At 40.1% G+C, this 24,256-nt stretch overlaps 2 protein-coding genes across 2 annotated transcripts; both read left to right on the forward strand.

The window, feature by feature from the left end:
• The first annotated feature begins 12,601 nt into the window (after positions 1-12,601).
• Positions 12,602-17,080, forward strand: LOC114433405 (interleukin-1 receptor type 1-like). Its single transcript, XM_028401957.1, has 10 exons — positions 12,602-12,848; positions 13,646-13,889; positions 14,058-14,235; positions 14,370-14,514; positions 14,600-14,665; positions 15,414-15,543; positions 15,619-15,764; positions 15,855-15,998; positions 16,085-16,237; positions 16,319-17,080. The coding sequence occupies exons 1-10, from the start codon at positions 12,812-12,814 to the stop codon at positions 16,669-16,671; spliced, it is 1,596 nt and encodes a 531-aa protein (XP_028257758.1). The 5' UTR covers positions 12,602-12,811; the 3' UTR covers positions 16,672-17,080.
• Positions 17,081-17,601: 521 nt separating this feature from the next.
• On the forward strand, positions 17,602-23,951 carry LOC114433606 (interleukin-18 receptor accessory protein-like). Its single transcript, XM_028402250.1, has 13 exons — positions 17,602-17,922; positions 18,005-18,107; positions 18,198-18,375; positions 20,613-20,787; positions 20,870-21,038; positions 21,873-21,944; positions 22,152-22,281; positions 22,408-22,562; positions 22,647-22,784; positions 22,929-23,039; positions 23,119-23,256; positions 23,334-23,449; positions 23,745-23,951. The coding sequence occupies exons 2-13, from the start codon at positions 18,020-18,022 to the stop codon at positions 23,949-23,951; spliced, it is 1,677 nt and encodes a 558-aa protein (XP_028258051.1). The 5' UTR covers positions 17,602-17,922; positions 18,005-18,019.
• Positions 23,952-24,256: the final 305 nt, after the last annotated feature.

Consider the following 24,256-nt stretch of genomic DNA (forward strand, 5'->3'; position numbering starts at 1 on the left):
CTTTTTTATTGTCAATATACACAAGTACAATGAGATTAAAGCCATCAACCAATTAAACTGCAAAAAAGCAATGTATAAAAAGATGTATGAAAAATATTTACAATATAAACACAGAAGTTAGTGCACAGTCCTTTGAATATAAATATCGTCTATATACAGTATTCAAGTATGGGAAAAAATATTGCACATGTATATGTTGTAAATAACTTAACTAACTTAACTTAAGTAACTTCCTGTCATCTTCTCTCTTTTCATTGGCTGTTGACTACACTTTTGCAGTTAGGTGGTGATCAGTTCACACTACTCGACTTCATCCAGGCTCAGCCTGAGAAATTTAAACATGTTTGAGTGCAGCTGAGGTTTCCAAACACACTAACAGATTGTGGTGCCCGACTACACATGGCGTCTGTCCACAACTAGTGCAGACTTTGCCTTACAAGGAATTGTGGGTAAAATCATGTAGTGTGTCCCAGTTTAAGACTCTTGGATACTTTACATTTAACTGAGGAAGAAGTTTTGGTTTCCATGTGTTTCAGACATCTTAACAGGCTTTTCTTTCTACCACAGGTGAGGACATCAGACGCGGGAGCTCCACAGTGCTCGAGACGTTTGGACACTGTCCAAACCTTGAAGGGAAGTTCTCATCTAAAGGTTAGTCAAGCACTATTTGCAAGCTACATTGGGCACTAATGCTAACAAACATTGTCAGTGTGTTTTCAGGCTAATATTAAAAAAAAAAAAAGAAAAAAAAACTTGCATTAAAACAATCTCATAATATCCTTTAAATGACCATCTTCAGATTTCTTTTTTTTTTTTTAGGCTGTGATTTCTTTTCAGTCATTGTTTTAGTGCAGAGGAGCCTCACTTGTCGTGCACCTGCTTTTAGTTAAAATGACAAAAATTGTGAAGCACAATCTTGACAAAGGATAAATACAAGTGAAAAGATACGAGTTTACTTTAATGTGTGTAAATAACACAGAAGTTGTACAAACTGTACCGTTTTGATTTTAACACTAATTTTATAAATGCACATATTGAAACGTCAGAATTTGAATCGATCCTGATCTTAGAAACTGGGGCTACATATTCTGATTTATTAAATTAAACCAAACTTGAAATTGGCTTTTCTTGCACTTTAAATAATATTTCTCTGCATCAGGAGGTTTAAGTTTAATTTAATCATCTGCTTGACCAGATTTTCTGTGCTGTTTCATATTTCTGCAGATATTAAAAGCTTTTTTGTTTTTCTTTGTTTTTAGGCTTATCTACAAGCAAGCAAATCAACAACCAGTAAGACAGAGGTGTTTTTTATTATCTAACTCTTGGTTTTTCCTGGCTGCTATGCCAAATCTTCTCTTTTTAACAACTTTTCTTTAATTTTCTCATATTTATCTTAATTGTCTTAAATGTGAATAAAATCATTCTAAAAATGTGTCAATTCTTTGAATATGTAAACTTACAGTAGTAATTTAAATATTAGATTTTTAATCCTTTGCGTCATTCAATTCAAGTGGAAGATTAATCTGGTGACCTACAGAAGATGACTGCCATTTTGAGAGGAGCCCTGCCTTCATCCATCAGTCCAGTGTGGTCACCACCACTTACATAAGTTATTGCGTCGACTAGGTCAAGTGTAGGTGTACGTTTATCTGCCTGAAGATCTTCAACCAGTAAGTAACCAGTGCCTGTGCCTCTCCTAAGCTTCCGGCCCGTGTGCCTCTCCTAAGCTTCCGGCCCGTGTGCCTCTCCTAAGCTTCCGGCCCGTGTGCCTCTCCTAAGCTTCCGGCCCGTGTGCCTCTCCTAAGCTTCCGGCCGCCGTGCCATTCGCCTCTATCCCTTTTTCTATCTCCATCTCTCCCATTATGATAGGTCATTAGTCCGTCGTACTGGCTCTCCTAGCAGGCACATTGGTGTTCTTAAAGGAGCTCTAAACAAATGTTCATTAATGTGTCACTGATGTTGATTTGTTACTGGGGGCCCATTTCACAAAGCAGGTTTGGTAGTTTTTAGGTTCAATATATCATACTCGGTCTCCTCACACACTTCATATAACTGCAGTTTTCTGAACCTCCTTCATGAAATGGGCCCTGATCTCTTGCTGTCCTCTCTCTGTCTGTTATGGCCTCTGTGCCCGTTTCTGCCTTTTTTTTTTTCTTCGCTTTTCCTGCTTACAAACTCACACAAACCTTGTAAAGTTATCTTTGAGAGCACCATGTTGTGTAGTTTAAATCTCTATGAAAACTAAACTACCCAAATTGGTTGTCATCGATAGCTGCACAAGAAGCTCCTCTCCTACAAACACACACACCCTCACATACACATTGTCTAACATGGTGATATGTATTCCTCGTAGGAAAATCTCCAAAAGGTAAGACCAAGTTTTTATTTTTTATTTTTTCGTGCTGGTTTTTCCATGGCTGCCGTGTTGGCCCCTACCTTAAGTTGATGCAACAGACCTGTTTTAAAGAATAACTTATATATATTCTTTGACGAATTTGAAGCGGCTTTTCATTTTAAACATTTAATTACAAATTTGACTGGCGGCGAAGGCGTGAAGAAGAGAAGATGGCTTTCAAGAAACGACTGACTGGACAAATTTGAAGCGGCATTTCATTTTAAACATTTAATGACAAATTTGACTGGCGGCGAAGGTGTGAAGAAGAGAAGATGACTTTCAAGTTCCAAGAAGGTTTGTAAATTCTGTGAAACTTGGAACTTCTGTGTATTCAGTTCAACATACCTGGTAACATGTGCATCTTGTGTCTGAGCTGAGGCCATGATGTCTGGATCTCTTGGAGTCGTTCCTTCAGAGGGGGATAAAGAACTGGTGAGTAAGCTACAATTTGCTGAATTGCTCCATGTACAAGCTCACCAGATAAACCTGATGTTTGTATGTTCTTGTCCCTTTTCTTTGTTTATCAGTCACATTCAGCTCCAACATTGGACACCTGCTCAGACTGCTGCAGTGGCTTGGAGTAAGTTTTACGCCGTTTTGAACAGTTGCTTCAAATAAGCAGTGAATTTCTTCCCAGTGTGTTGCCCTCAGGCCACCGGAGGGCAGCACAAACTGTGGAATGACCTGCATTTGCACATTAAACAGGCCTTCTGTACCTGTTTCTAAATCCCTTTTTAAAATGAACGTTGGCCTTTTTTTTTGACTGTATTAGTGTTAAATGTGGTCACTTTGGTCAGCCTGTGTGTTTGTAAAGTACATTATAATAAAGTTGCAGTTGCACTGTAATATTTACAGTTTGGTGGCAGTGTCTCTGACTATATTTGTTACAGACCTACAAAGGCACTGACTGTGTGCACTTTGTGGGAAGTCTGGAGAAACATAGTGTACAAAACTGAACAAGGAGCTTAAGTGTGCTTTATTGTTGAATGTAGTAATGTTCTGAGTTGACCTTCAACAGAGCGGGCAGTTTGGGTTTGTCTGTCTGTGCTTCCACTAAAGAGCTTCATTGTCATTCTTTGTTACAGATGAACTGGTTCTCCAAACGACAACAACTTGTATGCTGACTATGGAGGACTCATGTACTTCAATGTTGCTGCTAGATTTGTAATGAGAGGTTAAATGTTTAAACTTCTTTTAAATGTATGTAATGTTGTCATCAAGAGTTTGTTAAATGTAAGAGTGACTCAAAACAGTAGGACGAGAGCTGAAATGTTCATTTTAATGTCTGTAAAATCTGTAACATGTAACACAAGACAACGTGCAGTCTTATACAAGGAGGTTAGGTAGGTTTTAATCGCACAACGAAGAGTTATTGAGACCCAAATGAAAACAGAGTGTTGAAAACCGGAAGGAAGAGGAGCTGTGGATGTCAGACAGTGATCATGGTCATCTGAGTAGGTGAGTAGAGCGACTAACTTCAGATGGTCATCGAGGTTTGTATGCACACATTATGATGTAATAACAATCCATTTATCACTGTAGTGTCTGAAAGGATTGATTTCAGACTGTTGTGGAAGAGACAAACAAGGATGCTGTGACTGGTGAGTGGCGGCTGCTGATGTCAGGCGGTGAGTAACGTATCTGTGTGTTCATCTGCAAGTGTCTTGTGGTCACCCTGTGTTCCTTCTGTTTTAACATGCACGTTTTTACCCTGTTGTGTTTTGTCTCCAGTATCATCAGACCTCTAAAAGCACTGGTGTCCTAAAGTTAGGCTTGATATCCTGGCTGTCACAGTGTTTGTGGGGTTTCTACTTCTTTGTGGCTCTTGGTGTGTTCTATAAACACTCAAAACGTACCAAAATTAAATTTAAAAACTTAAGCTTGAATTTTAATAATAGATTTAACAAAATAAATAGGAGGAGCTTCTTGCCGTTGATGTCGGACAGTGATTATCCTGCTCCTGTTGAGGTGAGTAGAGCCACCTGCTTCAGATGGTCATTGAGGTTTGTATGTGCACGTTATGACATAACAATCCATTGATCGCTGTAGTTTTTGAAAGGATTGATTTCAGACTGTCGTGGAAGAAACCAACGAGGACGCTGTGACTGGTGAGTGACGGCTGCTGATGTTAGATGGTGAGTAATGGTGACACTCAAAGGGCTTGATGCTGCATGCTTGTCTTATGGTCACCCTGTGTTGTTCCCTTGTTTTAACGTGCACATTTTTACCCTGTTGTATTTTGTCTCATCAGACCTCTTTGTGTCCTAAAGTTAGGCTTGATATCCTGGCTGTCACAGTGTTTGTGGGGTTTCTGCTTCTTTGTGGGGCTTGGTGTGTTCTATAAACAGAAAAAGTACCAAAATTAAATTGAAAAACTTAAGCTTGAATTTTAATAATAGATTTAACAAAATAAGAGGAGCTTCTTGCTGTTGAACAGTGATCATCCTGCTCCTGTGGAGGTGAGTAGACCCACCAGCTTCGGATGGCCATCAAAGTTTGTATGCACACATGACATAACAATCCATTGATCACTGTAGTGTTTGAAACAATTTATTGCAGACTGTCATGGAAGAGACCAGCAAGGACGCTGTGACTGGTTAGTGACGGCTGCTGACTTCAGATGGTGAATAACAGTGACACTCAAAGGGCTTTTGAGTGTGTTGTTCCTTCTGTTTCAACGTGCACATTTTTACCCTGTTGTAGAGTATTTTGTCTCCAGTATCATCAGACCTCTAAAAGCACTGGTGTCCTAAAGTTAGGCTTGATATCCTGGCTGTCTGTGGGTTTTCTGCTTCTTTGTGTCTCTTGGTGTGTTCTATAAACACTCAGAAAAAGTTCCTAAACTAAGGGGTGGAGGGGGAGCTTCTTGCTGTGGAGGTGAGTAGAGCCACCAGCTTCAGATGGCCGTCAATGCACACATGACTCCATCCATTGATGTAGTGTTTGAAAGAATTTATTGCTGACTGTCGTGGAAGAGACCAACAAGGAAGCTGTGACTGGTGTGATCGATAGCTGCTGACGTCAGATGGTGAGTATCAGTGACGCTGCTTGTTTTGCTTGTTGAAACTTTGAACAGGTTGTAGAATGGTTAAAGGGTGAATTACATCTCGGTAATTCAAGAAAACCTCTACATGGTCAGAGGTACAAACAGGTGTGGATGGGTTCACTGAATTGTGTAATGAAATCAGGTCATTCTGTGGTGGGTTTGTTGTCACAGGAGGAACCAAAGAGAAGCATGAAACATGGTTCAAAGCAAAAATGTTTAACGGTGAATTTAAATCCAAATAAGTGGTTATTGAAAATCAAAGGTGTTTCTGTGTGATGCTGGAACATCCTCAAGGTGACATACAAATGAAACTGTGAAAAGGTGTTGGTTGAAACTTTGAACAGGTTGCAGACTGGTTGAAAGATAAAACTAAAAAGGCTGGTAATTCAAGAAACATTTATGCAAGATGGTAAAGGTACAAAAAGGTTCACTACAGTGTGTAATGGTTTCTGTATAAAACCAAAGGGAATCATGAAATATGGTTCAAATCAAACAACATGAAGAGTCTGCTGGAAATACCATTAAGTGGTTATAACAAATGAAAGTGTGTATGAAATCAGGGTGTTCAAAACAAAAAGGGATGGTTATTGGTGCAGGAGTTGTACCTGCTAGCTAATGTGAGAATGTTTTACAAACTGTTAATCTCCAGCAGTCATGGAGAGCTGTTCATTATACAACTGCTGTGAGTGTGATCTGTGAAAAACAGGTGAATAAATGTTTGGTGAAACACTGCACAGGTGTTTGCTAAATATTTTAACAGGGTGCAGAATGGTTGAAAGGTGAACTGCTCATTCAAGGAAAACTAACAAGGTTTAATGTAAATGTTCAGGGGTACAAACAGGTCATGGTGGGTTCACTGAGTGTAATGAAAACAGGCGTTTGCATGACTGTGTTGGGTTTTTGGCCAAGATGATATGAAATATGGTTCAAATGATTAATGAAGAATTTGCTGGAAATGCAAATAAGCGGTTATACCAAATGAAAATGTGTTGGTGAAATATGTTTCAAAGCAAAAATAATGGTTAATGGTGAACTGAATGAAACTACTAAGAGGTGGTTATTGACAATGAAAGGGTGGGTCTGAAAATGAGGGTGTTCATGATGGCAGCATTTCCAGTGTGTTAAAACATCCACTGTCCCTCACATGTGGACACAGAGGGACCAGAGAGGTGCAGGCCTTTATTTCTGTGTCCAACAAACAACATTTAGTGATATGGACGCTGGTCTCGGTGGCTCGGCTTCGTTCTGCTCAGAAAGCCTCATGCTGAGGTTGGATTTTACTGAAAAAGGTGTTTTCTTTTGAAAACAAGAGACAGGATGGCCTTTAACACATTCCATGTTGGAGTGTGAAGTGGCCAGTTGGAAATGATTTCTATATGCTCTGTCACAATTGAGCTCGTTTCGCATGTTGAACAACCACTTTAACTTATTTCTGAGGAACAGCTGCAGTGTGCAAATGGAAAGCTCTGGTACATGCCACACCATGGCATCTACCATCCCAGGAAGGACTCACTGCAAGTACCGTTTGTCTCGCTACAATTCAAGGTGCATTGTTGCTCATTGTTGCTGAAACGTCAGTCTCTAACTGGATGTCTTAGCTCCCAGTGGATCAGTGTTAATTTTGGCAGCAATTTCGGATTTAGTTTTTATTTTAGTCTTGTGACTAAAATGTCATTTGATTTTAGTCACGTTTTAGTCATCAACATTTTTAAAGTTTTAGTCTAGGTTTAGTCGACTAAATATCAAATAATTTTAGTCGACTAAATCTGCCGTGGATTTAGTTGACTAAAATTCTATGATATATATTTTTCATGAAATATTTAAGGTTTGATTGTGCAATAAAAACAGGCACAGCTTTAACTTGTGTTATTTGAAACAAACATCTCTTTATTTAATTGCTATGACCTTTTCACAAAAGCAGCAGTGAACAGTGAGCTGCTCTCCCTGAATACACTGTTCAGTCATGACCTTCTTCATGAATACTCCATAACTACAGCAAAACACTTCAGTGACAACTTAGAAACAGGTCGCATGCTGTAAAACCATCAGCAGCGGTGTCTTCATTTATAGATTTTGTCACGTGTATCTTTGAACGGAAGTTAAGACGACTCGTCTGCAAATGTCGCTTCAGGTTTGTCTTCAAACATTTGTTGCCAGCAGGATCTCCCTCGTCAGAAATGCATCAAGCCCTTCTTGGTGGCGACACGTTGGTTCCAGCTGAGAACTGAGTGTGTTTTTAAAGGAAAAAAAGTTGGACTCAAATTCCCGGATTGCTTTTGATGGCCCGGAAGGATTGGCCAGAAAAACTTCTTGTTGAGGATGCAGAACGTGGCCTGGAGGGGAAAAGGGATTTTTCTCTGAAGTCATTGATTTCTTTTAGGTTTTAGGAGACTTGAGGTGTCTGCTGCTGGTTTTCTAAGCCTGAAAACAATTTTGATGGAGCTCGGACATCAGATGTTGAAGACTTTCTGCAATCTAACCTAACATTTTATTGGAAACACAGTTGGCTCTTTGTTTGTTGCTTTGTGGTCTGGATGTGGGACGGTCAGCCGGATCACTGGACTCACTCCATTTTTCTGTGCAGGAAAGAAGTCAAAGTAAACAAAGTGATAGACATCCATTCTTGGATCCCGATGGTTTAGCTACTTTCTACTCGGAAAGCCTAATGCAAATGTCGGATGTTACCGGAAGCATTTTATTTTAAACTTGCATACTCCATATTGGGGTTGGAAGTGGGCAGTTTGGATGGAAATGATTTTATCTTCTCCCAGAGGTTCTCACAGAAGAAAATTGCGGTCGCTGCAAACAGGTTCTGCTGCAGATTTGGCTTTATCTGTCAAAGGTTCATATTTTCAGGTGCTGCATCATCCCCAGCTGTGTTAATTTTGCACTAAGGAGAACTGGAGTTCACCACTCTTTGTGGATGAGTGTGTGTGTGAGATCACAACCGTTCAGATGTTACAAGATCCATGTGCTGTTTGTGAAAGAGGTGGCTTCACAGTGAAGGAATGGATCCTGCTGTGGTGCAAACATTTCCACAAGATCAAGGAACCAAGGTGCTGGATGTGGATGAAGACAGAGGGTTTTGTGAAATCTGATTCATTCAAGATGGAGCTGAATCGGGCATAGACAGATTGTACATCTGTTCTAAAATACATTAAACGGGATGAGCGTCTCCTCATCTATTGCCAGGATCTCTGCCATCAGAGACCTCTCGCTCTTCTCAATGGCAACACATTGGCTGCAAAACTTATCCCGCTGATGTTGTATTCAGATGTCTAAAAGTTTGAGTGTTTAAAGAATCAAACTTGGATTTCTTGAGGATGCAGTGCATGCAAAGTTTTGTTTTTGAGGAATCCTCATTTGAACCAGCCAGCAGCCATTATGGATGAAATGCAGGCTGTTTCACCAGGTGGAGGAAGAGGTTTCCTTTGCTTTCTGAGTTGGCCAATGGGAGATTGGCCTGAGAGGAGTACAAAACGACTATGTACCTATTTGGAGCCGTTTCACACCCCCCCCCCCCCCCCCAGTCATGCTGCTTATGTGCCAAGGAGAACCACAGCTGACAGCAGCTTGATTCTTTCTGCTGGAAAAAGTTCAAGCTGTCAGGAAATTTATGGCCATTCAGATGTTACAAGAATACGCAGGCTCTTTCCAGAAGATCAACAAGCCACAGTGCTGGATCCTGGAAGGTCTGCTCTGTGTGGATTCTGATTTGTTCAAGATGGATGTTATGACCCATGGCCATTGGGGACCATTTTTGTCCCCTTATGTCTCTCTCCCTTTTCCCTCTTCTCTTCTCCTCCCTCACAGATCTGACGTCACAGGCTCAGTGCGTGGTGTGCAGTTTAGCTCGGCTCTGCCAAACGCCGGACCAATCCGCAGGAGACCCAGGGCTTCTTAAAGTTGATGCCAGTGAATCTTCCCTCATGCTATGGCTGATAGCTCATTCTTATTTCTGTGTCGATGTCTGTGTATCATTAATGCCTTTGTAAAGTTGTATTAGTTCTGCTAAACTGTATTTTTCTTTTCTGCTGCCTGCTCTGTCCCTGTGGGCAGTCAGAGTCCTGTTGAGGGCTTCATTAAATGTGCTCGGTGATTGTTTTCCTAATATTCAATCTTTATCTCCTTAACTTGTGTCTTGGACTAGGTGGTGATTAGCATGTTGAGCTAATCACCTGTGTGAAAGGTTTGAAACCAAGATTTGGATGTGTGTATCACCTTCAGAGTCAAGGAACGTGAGAGAGAGAGAGTGTGTAACACTGAAAACCAAGCTGGTGAAACTACTTGAGTACTGGAATGAATTGGGTGGATATTGACCTTTGACCTCAATGTCTTCTAACATTGAAAGAGTTTTATTTTAGATGTGCATTATTCAAATGCACAATAAAAAAACAGCCTGAAGTGCTTATGAGTGCACCTGGTTCTCGGGCTGATTCAAAGGGACCTGACCTGTTGACTGAAGTGTTAACAGCTGTGTATCATCCATAAGAGTCTTCAGGACTAAAAGGTGGCTAGTCCAGAAATTTTGGACAAAGTGATCTGATGTGTGGTGTTGTGTCCCCCCCAAAGTTGTTGCCTGTGAGGAAGCAGATATTGCCTCCTGTACTAACTCTAACAAAGTGTACTTTGTTAGACTGTAGACTGTTGACTAACCTTTTTACTTCTCCAGGTGTGTTGCTAACAGCTTTCTTTGATGCAGGTCCTTAGAGGAGTCATTGTGGTTGTTTATGTGATTATTCTGGGATCTTTGCTGGCTGTTTGTTTTCTGTCCTCAGGTACATGATGACCTCCAGGATGGCTGCTCAGAGGGTCGGGCCTGACGACCTCCGTTCTCATGACGATTGCGTGCTGTGGCTGAGGACCAGAGATCTGACCTGGAGGTCAACACCGAGCTGGCTGACCAGAATAAGAGGAATCGCCTGGGGTGTACGCCGAACGCTGCCTGTGTTCATAAAAGAAGTTAAGAGAAAGAGGAGGGCCGGACTTTTTGAAGGAGCATCAGGGATCCAGTGATGTGCAAGCTGAAGGCTCGCGTCACCACCGTCACATCATCGTTGAAGCAACCCCCCCCACATTTAACTTCTCATACTTCATACTGATACTGTGTTAAGTTTACCTTTTATTGTATTGCTTTTTTGTTCACTGCAAGCGGAACACCGTGATCGCCCATCTAAGGGGGTCGTGAGGGAATTTTCCCAGAACAAGCTGACATTGGGTTTTTTGCCCTCACTTGCATGTGTTTGTGCTGCTGCAGCTGACAGCACAGATTAAATTTATTTTACATTCCATCATTTTTATTCATCTGCTGTTACCTTTATTTGATGTATTTATACTGTACATATAATTTCATTTATTAGTTATGCTTAACTTTCACAAGGGTGACTTATCATTTTTATCATATTTTGTGAATGTATAACTTCATGGTAATAGTGTCAGTTGTTTAGTCTTGATTGTGTTTTTTTTATATATATAAACGTGAAGAGTTGAAGATGAGATGACTGATCAGAAGTTTTATAATCGACTCTACACAAGGACATGTGTTATGTTAATGATCAATACTGGTCTGTGATGTCTGGGGAAAGCTTTTGTAATAGCACAGCCAGATTTAGAACCACATGGAACAGACTCTGCTGCCACTATATGAACAGATTGTGCATTTAAAGTGTCTCTAAGACTTCATGTGTTCTACTAAATTTTGCAGACATGAACGTTTTCTCTCCTGTGGTTATTGTTGTTTGAGAGTGGGGGAGGAAATGTGACATTAGCCTGCCATTATCGAAGAGAAGAAGTCCTTTGTCACCAGGCCAACGAACAACTTACAGGCTGCACTACAGTCCTGCTAATGGTAAACTACTCTACTACCACTACTAGAGAATATTAAACACACTGCCCATTTCAACAACCCCAACATACAAGAGAGGAGTCTGTATGTAAAATCATCTGTCAGAAATATGTCAAGGGTGGGTGAGCTGAGCAGAGAGCCAAACAGCCATGGTAGTACTCCGTGTGGTCAGGATGGATGTTCTCATGAAGGCAGTGTTTTGAGTGGCTTTGCATTGGAAAGTTGTCATATTCTATGTTAAAGCACAGCACACAGTAGTAAGCTGCTGTAGTTGGATCAGGAGGTGTCACTGCGCACACACCCTTACAGTCATTCTAATCATTTACCAGGCTCTGTGCAGGTATGTTGGCTGAATTCAAAGTTTACTGGCACTAGTATCCTGCTTATTCTAGTGAGTTATAGCTGTGTAAGGACTCAATGAAGGCTTTTTCTTGGTCTTAGAAAGTGACACTGTGTAACTACCCTGTTTGTCTGTTTACAATCTGAGAAAAGATTTGCTCATTTCAGTGAAAACACAGACATGGCTGCTGATCGTATGTTGTCCCCTGTCTGCCAGGATTAAGTATTGATTAAATTTAGATTGCAGATTGCAATTGCTGAATGCTTCAGTTGCAGCAATAAAACTTGCATTTTCTTCAGAAAATACTTTTCCAGTTTTTTTTAAGGTCAGCTCAGCATATTTGGGGTTTTTATGCCACCTTGTGGAGAAAATTCGTAGGTGCAGCTTCAAAGGAATGACTCGTAAATGTTAGATACATGGGAAAATAAATGCATACATAAATGCTGCGTAATCTCTTCTCAAGACCTTTTTTCAAACTGGCCAATCAAATTTATCACCCTACCCCTTCTTTTTATTTATAGTCTTATCTGTAGCCTATTATGTCTTACATACAATGGGGATATTATCACTACTTTAATTTTAATATAGTGTCCGTTCTTTTATTGTGATTTGTAGGGAGACATTTGTGCCCTGAAACGCAACAAATTTGTATTATGTTGTTAATCTGTCCAAATCAATTATCTGTGTAAGGTCCGTTTCCCCCTTTCTTTCTCGTGTGATTTTGTTTAGTTTCCTTGCTCTTTCTCTGTGTCTGTAATCAGCACCGGTATCCTATTTTTCCAAGTCTGACAGGGCCATGATATAGAAACTTTAGAGAATGTATGATTTAAAAAAAAACAATAATACAAAAAACTCTGAATAATAAAAAAAAACCATGTGTGAATTTATAGTGTGTAAGTCTAATATTTTTTAATCATGATTTTCACTAATATCTACAATCCATTTTCGTTTTGGGGGTGAACTTCTCTGCAGTCAGTCTTTCCACTGCGCGACGCTGCTTCGGGGTTGAATGTAGATCAAATATACGTTTGGCGGGTTGGGGTTTCTCCACTGACAACGTGACGCCCTTCCTTAAGTTTCATTTCATCATCACATCATTTGACATGGTTCGGGAAAAGCGTGACTGTAACTCAGCAAAGCTGCGTCTGCAGAACATCTTACAAAAGCGCGTCCTTGAAGATCATCATGAGCCCTCTGCTGCTCCTGCTCACACTTCTACCAGGTAAAAGAACCGAGACTCCTAAGATCCCGGAGAGACACGTGTTAAGTGTTGCATTTCATCGATGCGCTTGTTTTTAATTAATTGTGCCATGCAAAGAGTAAAACAGAATACAAGGTTAGATGCAGCGTGTGTTACCTGTAATTAGGGTTGTCAAACTTACTGCTTTATTGCAGAGTTTGTGATTTTCCTGTTGGGTAACACTCATCTGTTTTTAAGCCTTGCATTTAGGAATATGAGTACTTAGTTGCAAAGACTAAAAATACAAGAACCAAGGATTTGGCACCTATAGCCTGCTTCCTGTCATATTGGCATGACAATCTTCAATACTAACATGTTTATCAATGTTCTACCTGTGACTTTGTGCATGACTGCACATATCCTGTGCAAATGTAAGATAGAAATACTTTTACATAATTGTTTATTTCATTTCATTGGTGTGCAGAGGAGAGCTGACTTTCAAAAACGTTGACCCATTTCCTTTAAGACAAGACAAAAAATTGGGATGTGGTTAAAAAAAACAGGCACTTTCATTTCACACAAGAAGTTTCGTTGTCAGTGTAGCTGAGTATGTCACTAAGTATTGTGTGAACTGAATAATGTGAATAATAATAATAATTAGATTAATCACAGATTAATCTTAATCCACTAATAGAATAATGGTACAAGCCACAGTCATAACACTGACATTAACCTTTAAAGACCAATGAAAAGTGGGGTACAGCAGTAGACGGGCAACATTAATGATGTGGACGTTTCATATTTGACACTAAAATTGAATTTGTTCCACTCTTCTTCAGGTGTGTGTCCAATGAAGCCCATCGAGATATATGTAAAGGAAGATGAGATGGCGGCACTGTACTGTGGAGAGTCCAGTCAGAGCAATGTCAGAACTACGTGGAAAAGATGTGACACCAAGCAGGAAGTATACAGCGACATGTCAGCTTCTGATCAGAGGCAGAAGGGTGTGCTAGTTCTTGGAAACAGCCTTGTGATTCTCAGTGCATCTGTGTACCACCAGGGGAATTACTCATGCTCACTTAAGTAAGGTCTAAACACTTTGTGAATGTACATAATTTCTGATTTTTAAATGCAACTCCTGAGTTGTTAAAATGTAAAACAGAAACTGGGATTAATCTGGGAAGAAGTGACACCACGACCAAAAGAAAATTTGAAGAAAATTTGTTATTTTTTTTATGTATTGAATAACAGGGATTCTAGCAACAAGGCTTGGTTTACGGTGACAGTTTGCACAGCACAATCCAGAGCATGTGAAGGAAAACTCCAGTATTCTTCATCATGTTACACACATGAGGCCTGCACACTGAGCTGCCCAGATGTTAATATCCCTCCAGTAAACATAACCAGCAATGGCATTATATGGCACAAGGTAAACACAGCAGACTGTGTGAGTGTGAGTGAGATCAGATTACACAACAGGAAGCTACATTCAAAAAATTTACAGGGTTTTTTGTTTAATTTAAATATGCTGTGAATTCCTCTAATACAAATTCTACTTTCCAGGGCGAAGGTGGAGCTTTAGCCATAGATTACTTTGGCAGTGTTGAAGAAAAAGACGCTGGTGTTTACACCTGCATCAGGTCTTACCTGTATTATGGTCAAATATATAACATGACCTTCAAAGTGGAACTTGATGTTCAACCAAGCAGTAAGAAAAGCACATCATCTTTAAATTATTCTTAACCATATACGTCCAGAAGAAGATTTAAAGTCTGTCCTCTTTTTATGCACAGAAATTCCCCAAAAATACATATTGATCACGTCACCGCGCAACAACGATGAAGTTCCTGTAGATCTGGGTGAGATTCACATTGACTCTGCACAATTTTTTTTTTTTTTTAACCACATAATTATCACTAGCCAGAAGGATTCACAGTTTTGTAGTAGTACTAAATGTAGTGTCAGGCCATAGACTGTGTATATATATATATATATCTGTCACCTCACCAAAAGGTTTCAGAAGCGCTGTTTTAAATCCATGTGGATTTCCACCTAAACACCCTGTTAGTCCAAATACCAGCAAAGAGTCATGAAAGCAGGAAACTAATGCACTCACCTGTTACAAGTGACCCTGCCCATAAGTAGGTCAGTATAATTAAACACCCCCTACAGTTGTCATAAAAAGGAAACTTATCAACAGAGACCAAAACTGTGCTTCTACATGACTGTAAACATGTTCATTCTGCTGTGAAGTCGGACATGTTAACATGGAGGTCTATGGGGATTGACTTTCTCCAGAGACTGGGAGGAACAGCAGTTTTAAACACTTTTGCATGTGCTCCACTTTTTAGTGTGGGGGGTTGCCACTGTTTTGATACATTAGCTCTAAACTGACACATTTTAGGACTAGTAAACTACATAGGCTAAAAGGTGCCCATCAAAGGTTGTATCAATGCAGTGCATCATTTGTGTTGTTCTGGTGTTAGGACTCGTCGCTCAACATTACAGGTTTCGGCCTCCACAATGTGTTTGACACTGTGTTTGTTAACCTTACCAAGTAGTTTTATGGTCTAAACAAGTCTGCATTACCTTTAATTTTCTTTTTAGGTTCATCGGTGGTTATTCCTTGTGAGGCTGTTACATATACATGCTCTGATTCTGATTCACTCTTTTGGTTGATTGGAGAGTCATTTGTGGAGATAAACAATAGCTTACGAGTTTTCTACAACTATTCATGGTAAGAACTGCAGTGTAAGACCTATTAAAACTAAGTTTGTAAGTAATCACCAATAAAGTTTTCCTTTTTTTCCAGCAATAATAGCACTGAAAAGATAAAGATTACAGCATCTCTGGTGATCAAAGAAGTAACAGAGGAGGATCTGTCCGAACAGTATATCTGTAAACTGGAAAGTGACCACCAGAACTCAGACTTTGTCACTGTCAACCTGATCCTTAAAGGTGACATTATCCTGACAGGCCAGATTAAAGTGACCTTTATCATCTTTAATCAGTGTTCATAATTTTATTCCACCTTGTTTGTCCAAGCAGTCCGGCCCTCATACATTCCCCTGACTCTGTGCATTGTCGGCTTCATGGCGGTGATGGTCGTGACATCAGTTGTGTATGTGAAGTTTAAAGTTGACATCACTCTTTTCTTCAGAGACACTCTTGGCTGTCACAGCAGTGCCTCGGGTGAGGGGGATGTTCTTACTGTTTAGTATTAATGTTGATTCAGTGAGCTGCAGACAGTGTGACAACCGTGTTTCTCATTTGTTCAGATGGAAAAAGCTATGACGCCTTTTTGATGTGTTATGAGAGCAGCACAGGTGCAGGAATAAACGCTAGCGACAGAAGGTGTCTGGAGAGCATTTTGGAAGATAGATTTGGTTACAGTCTGTGTCTTTTTGATCGTGATGTCCTGCCAGGGAAAGGTTGGTATTAAAGAATTCCTCCAAGAAATGACGATGTACTCAAAATTTCAATGAACTATAGTTTAATCTGTTTGCCTGCAGATGTAGCAGAGGCAGTGCTGGACTGCGTCGAGCTGAGCCGGGCAGTAGTTTTGGTTCCCACCTCTCCAGATCCTGTCGGTCCAGGATCTGGTCTACTGAGTGCCATTCATGAAGCCCTTGTGGAGCGGCAGACCCGCCTGGTTTTCATCAGCACTGAGACAACACAATCACCTTCACTACCAGAAGCCTTACATCTTCTCTGTGAGGCTGGACACCACGTCACATGGAGGGGCAGCAGCTGCTTGCAGCCCTCCTCCTCCTTCTGGAAGCAGCTACGCTATTACCTACCTGCGCCAAAGCATACACTGAAAGTGCAACTTTTACCACAATCAGTTCAAGATGTTACTTCATGATAACACAGTCAATATTAACAGTGACTGAATTCATTATATTCACATTAACATGTTTGGAACAGATTGCTATTTTATTTGACAGAAATCAAACCACGTGGAGTGAAGATGATACAACATGACAACATTAACATTTTTCTTTTGCGCTTCTTTTTTTGGTGGTATTGACAATCAACAATTCAAGAAAGTGCTTGTGTCAGCTGCAAACCTGTACTGTACACCATTTAATGATACTGTGACATTTCTAGATCTATCCAAATACTGTAAAGAATTAATTCTGCTTTATTTTTATGTGGTGTGCCTGGAACTTTCTAATTTATCACTGCATGCTGCTCTTCCTCCTCACCCATAGCCTCTGTCACTGTAAAATGTGATGCACTGTGATACTGTGATAAATATGTTTTGGACTGCGTATGTGGACTGTATTTTATGTCCTATTATCTCTTTATATTAAAACAGTCAGAATGGCCCGACAAAAGCTTTTTTAGATCATTACTTCTATAATGATCTTATTGTACTATCACCACTGTAACACAGCTCAGTGTGCACTTAGAAGGTTCCACTCAAACTATTTTACCTGTTGCACTTGGCTTAAAGTTTGAGTAGAGAAGACTGACAGAAAGCTTGTCACGTGGTGTGAAGAAAGCCAGCATTGACCCCTTGGGGTCAACTATCAAAGGAGCAAAATCCACAACTTCGACAAACAAATTTAAGCTTGAGTGTGAGTGAACTCAAACCTAGAGCGTTCCAGAAAGACATGTCACCTTCCTGTCACCTGCATGGAAGCGTTAAAAAAATAGTCAGGCAGGTGTTCTCCACTCACTCCTGGCACATTTCTTGTTTTTTTTTCCCACGACTTGTATCTATGACTGTGACTATCACTAGTTTCCCCTTGCATCTCTCCATTTCCCACATTCTCTGTGTGTAGCCTGTTTTACAGCCTGATTATATAATATTATTTGTGTTTGGCTGAAAGAAGGGGAGTTTAACTTTAAAGGTGTGAGAAAACATTACTAAGAAGAAGCAGTTTTTATAGGAAGTGGCAGGCTAACAAGTAACAGGAACCCAAATATTAGAGCAACTTCTGCTGAAATCATGTTCACAACACAACCAAACAGGAAACTCTATGATACCACCTACTCCTACATCTATATGTCCTGTGAAAATGTTGCGCAACACTCATCACCAAGAGTGGAGCAGAGAACATGAACGACAACAAGGAGATAAAACCACCAACTTCTGATCTGAGTATATGTGAGTACTGTAAATGGGAAATAAAATCGTAAAATGTGAAAGTATTATCGCAGTGATGACTGACAATGTTTATTCGGCACAGGGTAAAGGATGCAGAATGCAAACTAGATGTGTTCTGTTTTTTTTAATCTTTCCAATTTTGTTGGAGGGATGTTGTAAGACTCATCATCAAAGGAGAAGAACAGGTATTTCATTTATTTATTGATGAACTGCTTTCAAGTTTTTGTAGATTTTAGAACAGAAAACTAAAATGTGTGTGTGTGCGTAATTTTCAGTTTTTCAAAGGGAAACTACCGATCAGCATTACAGAGTCGTGGAGGGAGAAAGTTTTATGATGCCATGCGTCGCATCTTTGTGGTTTAGAACCACAGAAGGTGTGGAACTTAAAGATTCATCTCTAGACTGTGGGAAAGTGTTCCAAGCTCAACTAAATCATTCTGGAAAGTACACAAGGTAAAATGTGTGTTTGGTGCTTCTTATATATATATACATATAGGTATATACAGTGGGGAAAAAAAGTATTTAGTCAGCCACCAATTGTGCAAGTTCTCCCACTTAAAAAGATGAGAGAGGCCTGTAATTTTCATCATATGTATACCTGAACTATGAGAGACAAAATAAGAAAAGAAAATGTAGAAAATCACATTGTAGGATTTTTAATGAATTAATTGGTAAATTCCTCAGTAAAAGAAGTATTTGGTCACCTACAAACAAGCAAGATTTCTGGCTCTCACAGACCTGTAACTTTTTCTTTAAGAGGCTCCTCTGTCCTCCACTCGTTACCTGTATTAATGGCATCTGTTTGGAGTCGTTATCAGTATAAAAGACACCTGTCCACAACCTCAAACAGTCACACTCCAAACTCCACTATGGCCAAGACCAAAGAGCTGTCAAAGGACACCAGAAACAAAATTGTAGACCTGCACCAGGCTGGGAAGACTGAATCTGCAATAGGTAAGCAGCTTGGTGTGAAGAAATCAACTGTGGGAGCAATTATTAGAAAATGGAAGACATACAAGACCACTGATAATCTCCCTCGATCTGGGGCTCCACGCAAGATCTCACCCCGTGGGGTCAAAATGATCACCAGAACTGTGAGCAAAAATCCCAGAACCACACGGGGGGACCTAGTGAATGACCTCCGGAGAGCTGGGACCAAAGTAACAAAAGCTACCATCATTAACACACTGCGCCGCCAGGGACTCAAATCCTGCAGTGCCAGACGTGTCCCCCTGCTTGAACCAGTACATATCCAGGCCCGTTTGAAGTTTGCTAGAGAGAATTTGGATGATCCAGAAGAGGATTGGGAGAATGTCATATGGTCAGATGAAACCAAAATAGAACTTTTTGGTAAAAACTCAACTTGTCGTGTTTGGAGGAGAAAGAATGCTGAGTTGCATCCGAAGAACACCATACCTACTGTGAAGCATGGGGGTGGAAACATCATGCTTTGGGGCTGTTTTTCTGCAAAGGGACCTGGACGACTGATCCGTGTAAATGAAAGAATGAATGGGGCCATGTATCGTGAGATTTTGAGTGAAAACCTCCTTCCATCAGCAAGGGCATTGAAGATGAAACGTGGCTGGGTCTTTCAACATGACAATGATCCCAAACACACCGCCCGGGCAACAAAGGAGTGGCTTCGTAAGAAGCATTTCAAGGTCCTGGAGTGGCCTAGCCAGTCTCCAGATCTCAACCCCATAGAAAATCTTTGGAGGGAGTTGAAAGTCCGTGTTACCCAGCGTCAGCCCCAAAACATTACTGCTCTAGAGGAGATCTGCATGGAGGAATGGGCCAAAATACCAGCAAAAGTGTGTGAAAACCTTGTGAAGACTTACAGAAAACGTTTGACCTCTGTCATTGCCAACAAAGGGTATATAACAAAGTATTGAGATGACATTTTGTTATTGACCAAATACTTATTTTCCACCATAATTTGCAAATAAATTCTTTAAAAATCCTACAATGTGATTTTCTGGATTTTTGTTTCTCATTTTGTCTCTCATAGTTGAGGTATACCTGTGATGAAAATTACAGGGCTCTCTCATCTTTTTAAATAGGAGAACTTGCACAATTGGTGGCTGACTAAATACTTTTTTTCCCCACTGTATGTATATACCTATATGTATATAGGTATATATATATATATATATACGTATACATATATGTATATATACGTATATATATATACATATATACGTATATATACGTATATATATATACACATATACGTATATATACGTATATATATACATATATACGTATATATACGTATACATATACGTATATATACGTATACGTATATATATATATACATATACGTATACACGTATATATACATACGTGTATACACACGTATATATACACGTATGTATATTCTTAGTGGTCTCAATAAAGCAGATGTAAATAAGATCTTAGTGCTTTTCTGATGCTGCACAAGACACAGCAGTGTGGGGGCTTTGTTTTTGGGGTGGTTTGTCCATTCTTGTGTCTGTCTGTCCTCTTCCCAGTGACCACGACCTCCGACCAAATTCAACTCTGTTCACCTTTGACTCAATGATGACATTGGTTTTTGGTCATAAATTTAGTTTTAACCTTTTGCCATAACTAAAGAAAACTAATATGGCAGAACAATAATACAAATGGTTGGTAATTCCAGTTGAGTTGTATGTGTATGTTTCTCTTCACAGTTCTCAGCTGTCCAGTGGCCACCATGTGGTCATCTATCTACAGGTGGTGGAGAAAAACGCTTTAGGATGCTTTCAGGCCGAGGAGCACAGTGTAACGCTGCGTGTGGCCGCTGGTGGTCAGATCACGTGCCCGGGCTTCAACTGCAGTAACAATACAAATGTTATTTGGTACAAGGTAGGTACACACAAAAACAGGATTTAACCAGTTCACAGTTTAAACATATACATCCCAGAATGAACCGTGTGTTTTCTTACAGAGTAACAAGCTTGTTTCTGAGCAGAGAAGAGCCTTATGTGAAAAGAGGGGTCGGCTACATCTCTGCCAAGTAACTGAATATGATGAAGATGTATACTTCTGTGATCGGCAAATTGTTGTGCAAGGAGTGACCTGGACATTCAGGAGGGCTGTTCAGGTCAAGATCGTACGTAAGTACTGTGGAGTCTTCCCTGATGTGAAGTTATGGCTGAAGTTTAGTAAACCATTACGATGAAAACAGGTTTATCATTTATTAAGTTCATTGTCATCATTTACAACTGGGAGACATTTTCTGAAAGAGATGTCTTTGGGAAAATTCTTTATTAGTGTCAATTTAAAGTGTAGAAGGAGCAGAGAAGTGAACTGTACTACATTCCACATGCATTTATACAGTTCTAGTGACTGTGATGTAAGTATGTATGTATGGTTTGCTGTGAGCCGTCTTCAGTAGGAAAGTGCTCTGTTCAAGGTGAAGCAGCATCTTCCAATCTCCCACCACCTACACGGGCACAAAAGGGCAACCCAGGACTTCCTGACTGTCCTAATGAGTCTGTTTAATTTCTTCGTGTCAGCAGTTGAGATGCAGCTGACCAGCAGACCACTCCATAAAAGACTGATGCAACAGACTTCTCCTTAGACATGCTCACTGCACACCAAAGCAGAGTTGGCACTAAAATGTGCAGCAGTACAGAGAAGAGCAAATCTGTACTCCTTTATTTAACTCTCACATGTACAACACTGATACAAAATGTGTTCTACTCACTTATATAGTGGCCATCATTTTTGACAAGATCGTATTTTGACAACAGGGCTGCATGCGATGCTGTAGAAACTGTCAGCTGTTATCTAGCCACATTCTGAAATGATTTAAATCTATCTGCTAAACCCCAAACCAGCAGGCTTCCTCTATATCATGTAAACTGTTTTTTTATGTTGAGGTCAAAGCAGACCTGTTTTTTGTTTGTTTTTATGCTGTTATTGACCTAATTCTTCTTCCATTTCAGGGTATCACACATCAAGTGATCCTCCCAGGATTGAGTATCCTGATGTTAACATGACAGAGGAGGTGGAGCTTGGTAAGTGCATTTAAATGTGTTATGACACGATCCTACAGCTACCATAAATAATACATTCCAAAGCTACAGTGCATTCAAAGTTGACTTGTCATTCTTTGCAGACTTTAAATACACATGATGCTGCAGTTTGCAGACATATCGTCCTAATGCACATATATCCCTCTTTAAGCGGCTGCTGCTTCTAATAGCTATTTTTACTCATTCTAGGTCAGCCCCACACTCTGACATGCCACGTGTTTTTTCAAGTTGAAGAAGAGTTTTCACCAAAAGTCCAGTGGTATCTGAATCACGGTGGCAACATGGAGAATATGACCCTGCTATCCATGGAGAGGTCTCAGTGAGTTAAAGCATTCCCTTCACAGTCACAGGTTGTTTCCTGGTTAGGATTCTAAAATGTCTGAGAATATAAACTTAACCTGAATGCTGTGTGTGCAAAGCAGCTGAAGTTCTTTATGTGATCCAGGGAGAAGAGAGTGACAGTTGAAGAGTTTGAGGTCATACAGAGAGCCATCATAAAAGAGGTCACACCACAGCACCTGAACCACACATACAGCTGCATCGCCAGCACTCCTGTTCATAAAAGCAGTGTCACAATCCAGCTCAAACAAAAAATTAAAGGTACAGCTGTTGCACTAATTCTTATTTTTACATTTGATATGTCAAATTGACTTAATAATTACAGCTTATGTTATTTTCCACCAGTAAAATGGCCAGTGCTGGTTGGGTATCCCATTGTGTCGTTCCTGTTGATAGTTGGGTTGGGAATTATCTTGCATGTGAAATGGCTGGAATTACAGCTTATCTACAGATCCCACTTCCAACATGGAAAAAATAATGAAGGTCAGAGTGCAGACTACGTACAGATGATATTTGTTTTACATTCTTCAGACTCTACACAGCAATATATATATTGAGTCAGGAGAGCCTAGCTACATTTAAAATGTTATATTCTAATTTTAGTTCACTTTCTCCTTTACCTCCCAGAAAAGAAAGAGTTTGATGTGTTGTTGTCGTATGTGTGGAACCCTCTATCAGAAGAGGTAGTAAGTGGTTTCACCATGTCCTCCAGACCAGGAACCTTCAGTAGTGAAGAAGGTATATATACATTCTAATTATCTTGATTCATGTTAAGAAAAGGTTGTTAAAGTATATCTACTGTCTCTTTTATTTGTAGCATGTTTTTCCATGGACCTGGTTAACTCAGAAGATGAAGCCACACAAACACCTCTAGAGGTGCTGCTACCCCAAGTGATAGAGGGCCAGTGGGGGTATCGACTCTGTCTGCTGGAGAGGGATGTGCTTCCTGGAGGAGGTATAAGGAGTGTGTGTGTGTGTGTGTGTGTGTGTGTGTGGTCTGCAAAATGATGATGGACTTTCTTTTGCTTTCAGCATATACTAACGATGTGGTCCTTGCAATAAAGAGAAGCCGGATGCTTATCTGCATCCTGTCTACTGACTACCTCAGTGACAGCAATGCTGTGTTTGTCCTGGAAACAGGAGTCAAGGTTGGCCTACATTTATATAAAGTGCAATTGACACTTTATCAGGTACAACTGTACTGTAAGTTAGGTTTTGTAGTCAATAATGGTTAATAGATTTTTAGACATCCTTGCTAAAGGTTTCTGCATCTGTCTGTATATATCTTACGGCAAACCACTTTGTTTGCATTGCAGGAAACATTTCTATTCTGAATGCAATGCAGAAATAACCACTTTGGTTTCATTTTCTTGTAGCACTTCTTCTAATCCATTTAAAAACGTAACAATCATTACTGATTTTCTCTTTTTCCTGCACATTTAGGCTTTGCTGCAAAATTCTGTCCCCAAACTCCTGTTAATATGGACCAGTAGAGCTTCAGCATCCCTCATGCAGCCTGATCCTCCACTGCCAGCACTCGTCCAGAGGGCCTTAAAGGTGCTGCCCAGTTTGGACTGGACCTCACGCAAACCTGCTAAAGCTACCAGCAAATTCTGGAGATCTTTAAAAAAGGCTATGCCCAATCACTGAGATCTCCTAGTCATTATTGCCACGTGACTAGAACTAGTTTAGTTCTAGTCACGTGGCAATAATGACTAGATTGTGTTACCAGTTAACAAATAGGAACTTTTGTTCCTACTAATGAATGAATGTTTGCAGGCAAGGGTGAGACCTACATGAACAAATGTGTAGAGGAAATTTTCATAATGGTGGAGATGCTAAACCACAATGTCATATATTAAAATGTCAGAGGATAAATGAGCCACCCTCTGTGCTACATATGATCATAATCCAGCAGTAGTTTCCATCGGTTAAAGTCAGTTGCAGTGCAAAAT

Source organism: Parambassis ranga, chromosome 3 (genome assembly GCF_900634625.1).
Source record: "Parambassis ranga chromosome 3, fParRan2.1, whole genome shotgun sequence".
Taxonomy (NCBI): domain Eukaryota; kingdom Metazoa; phylum Chordata; class Actinopteri; family Ambassidae; genus Parambassis; species Parambassis ranga.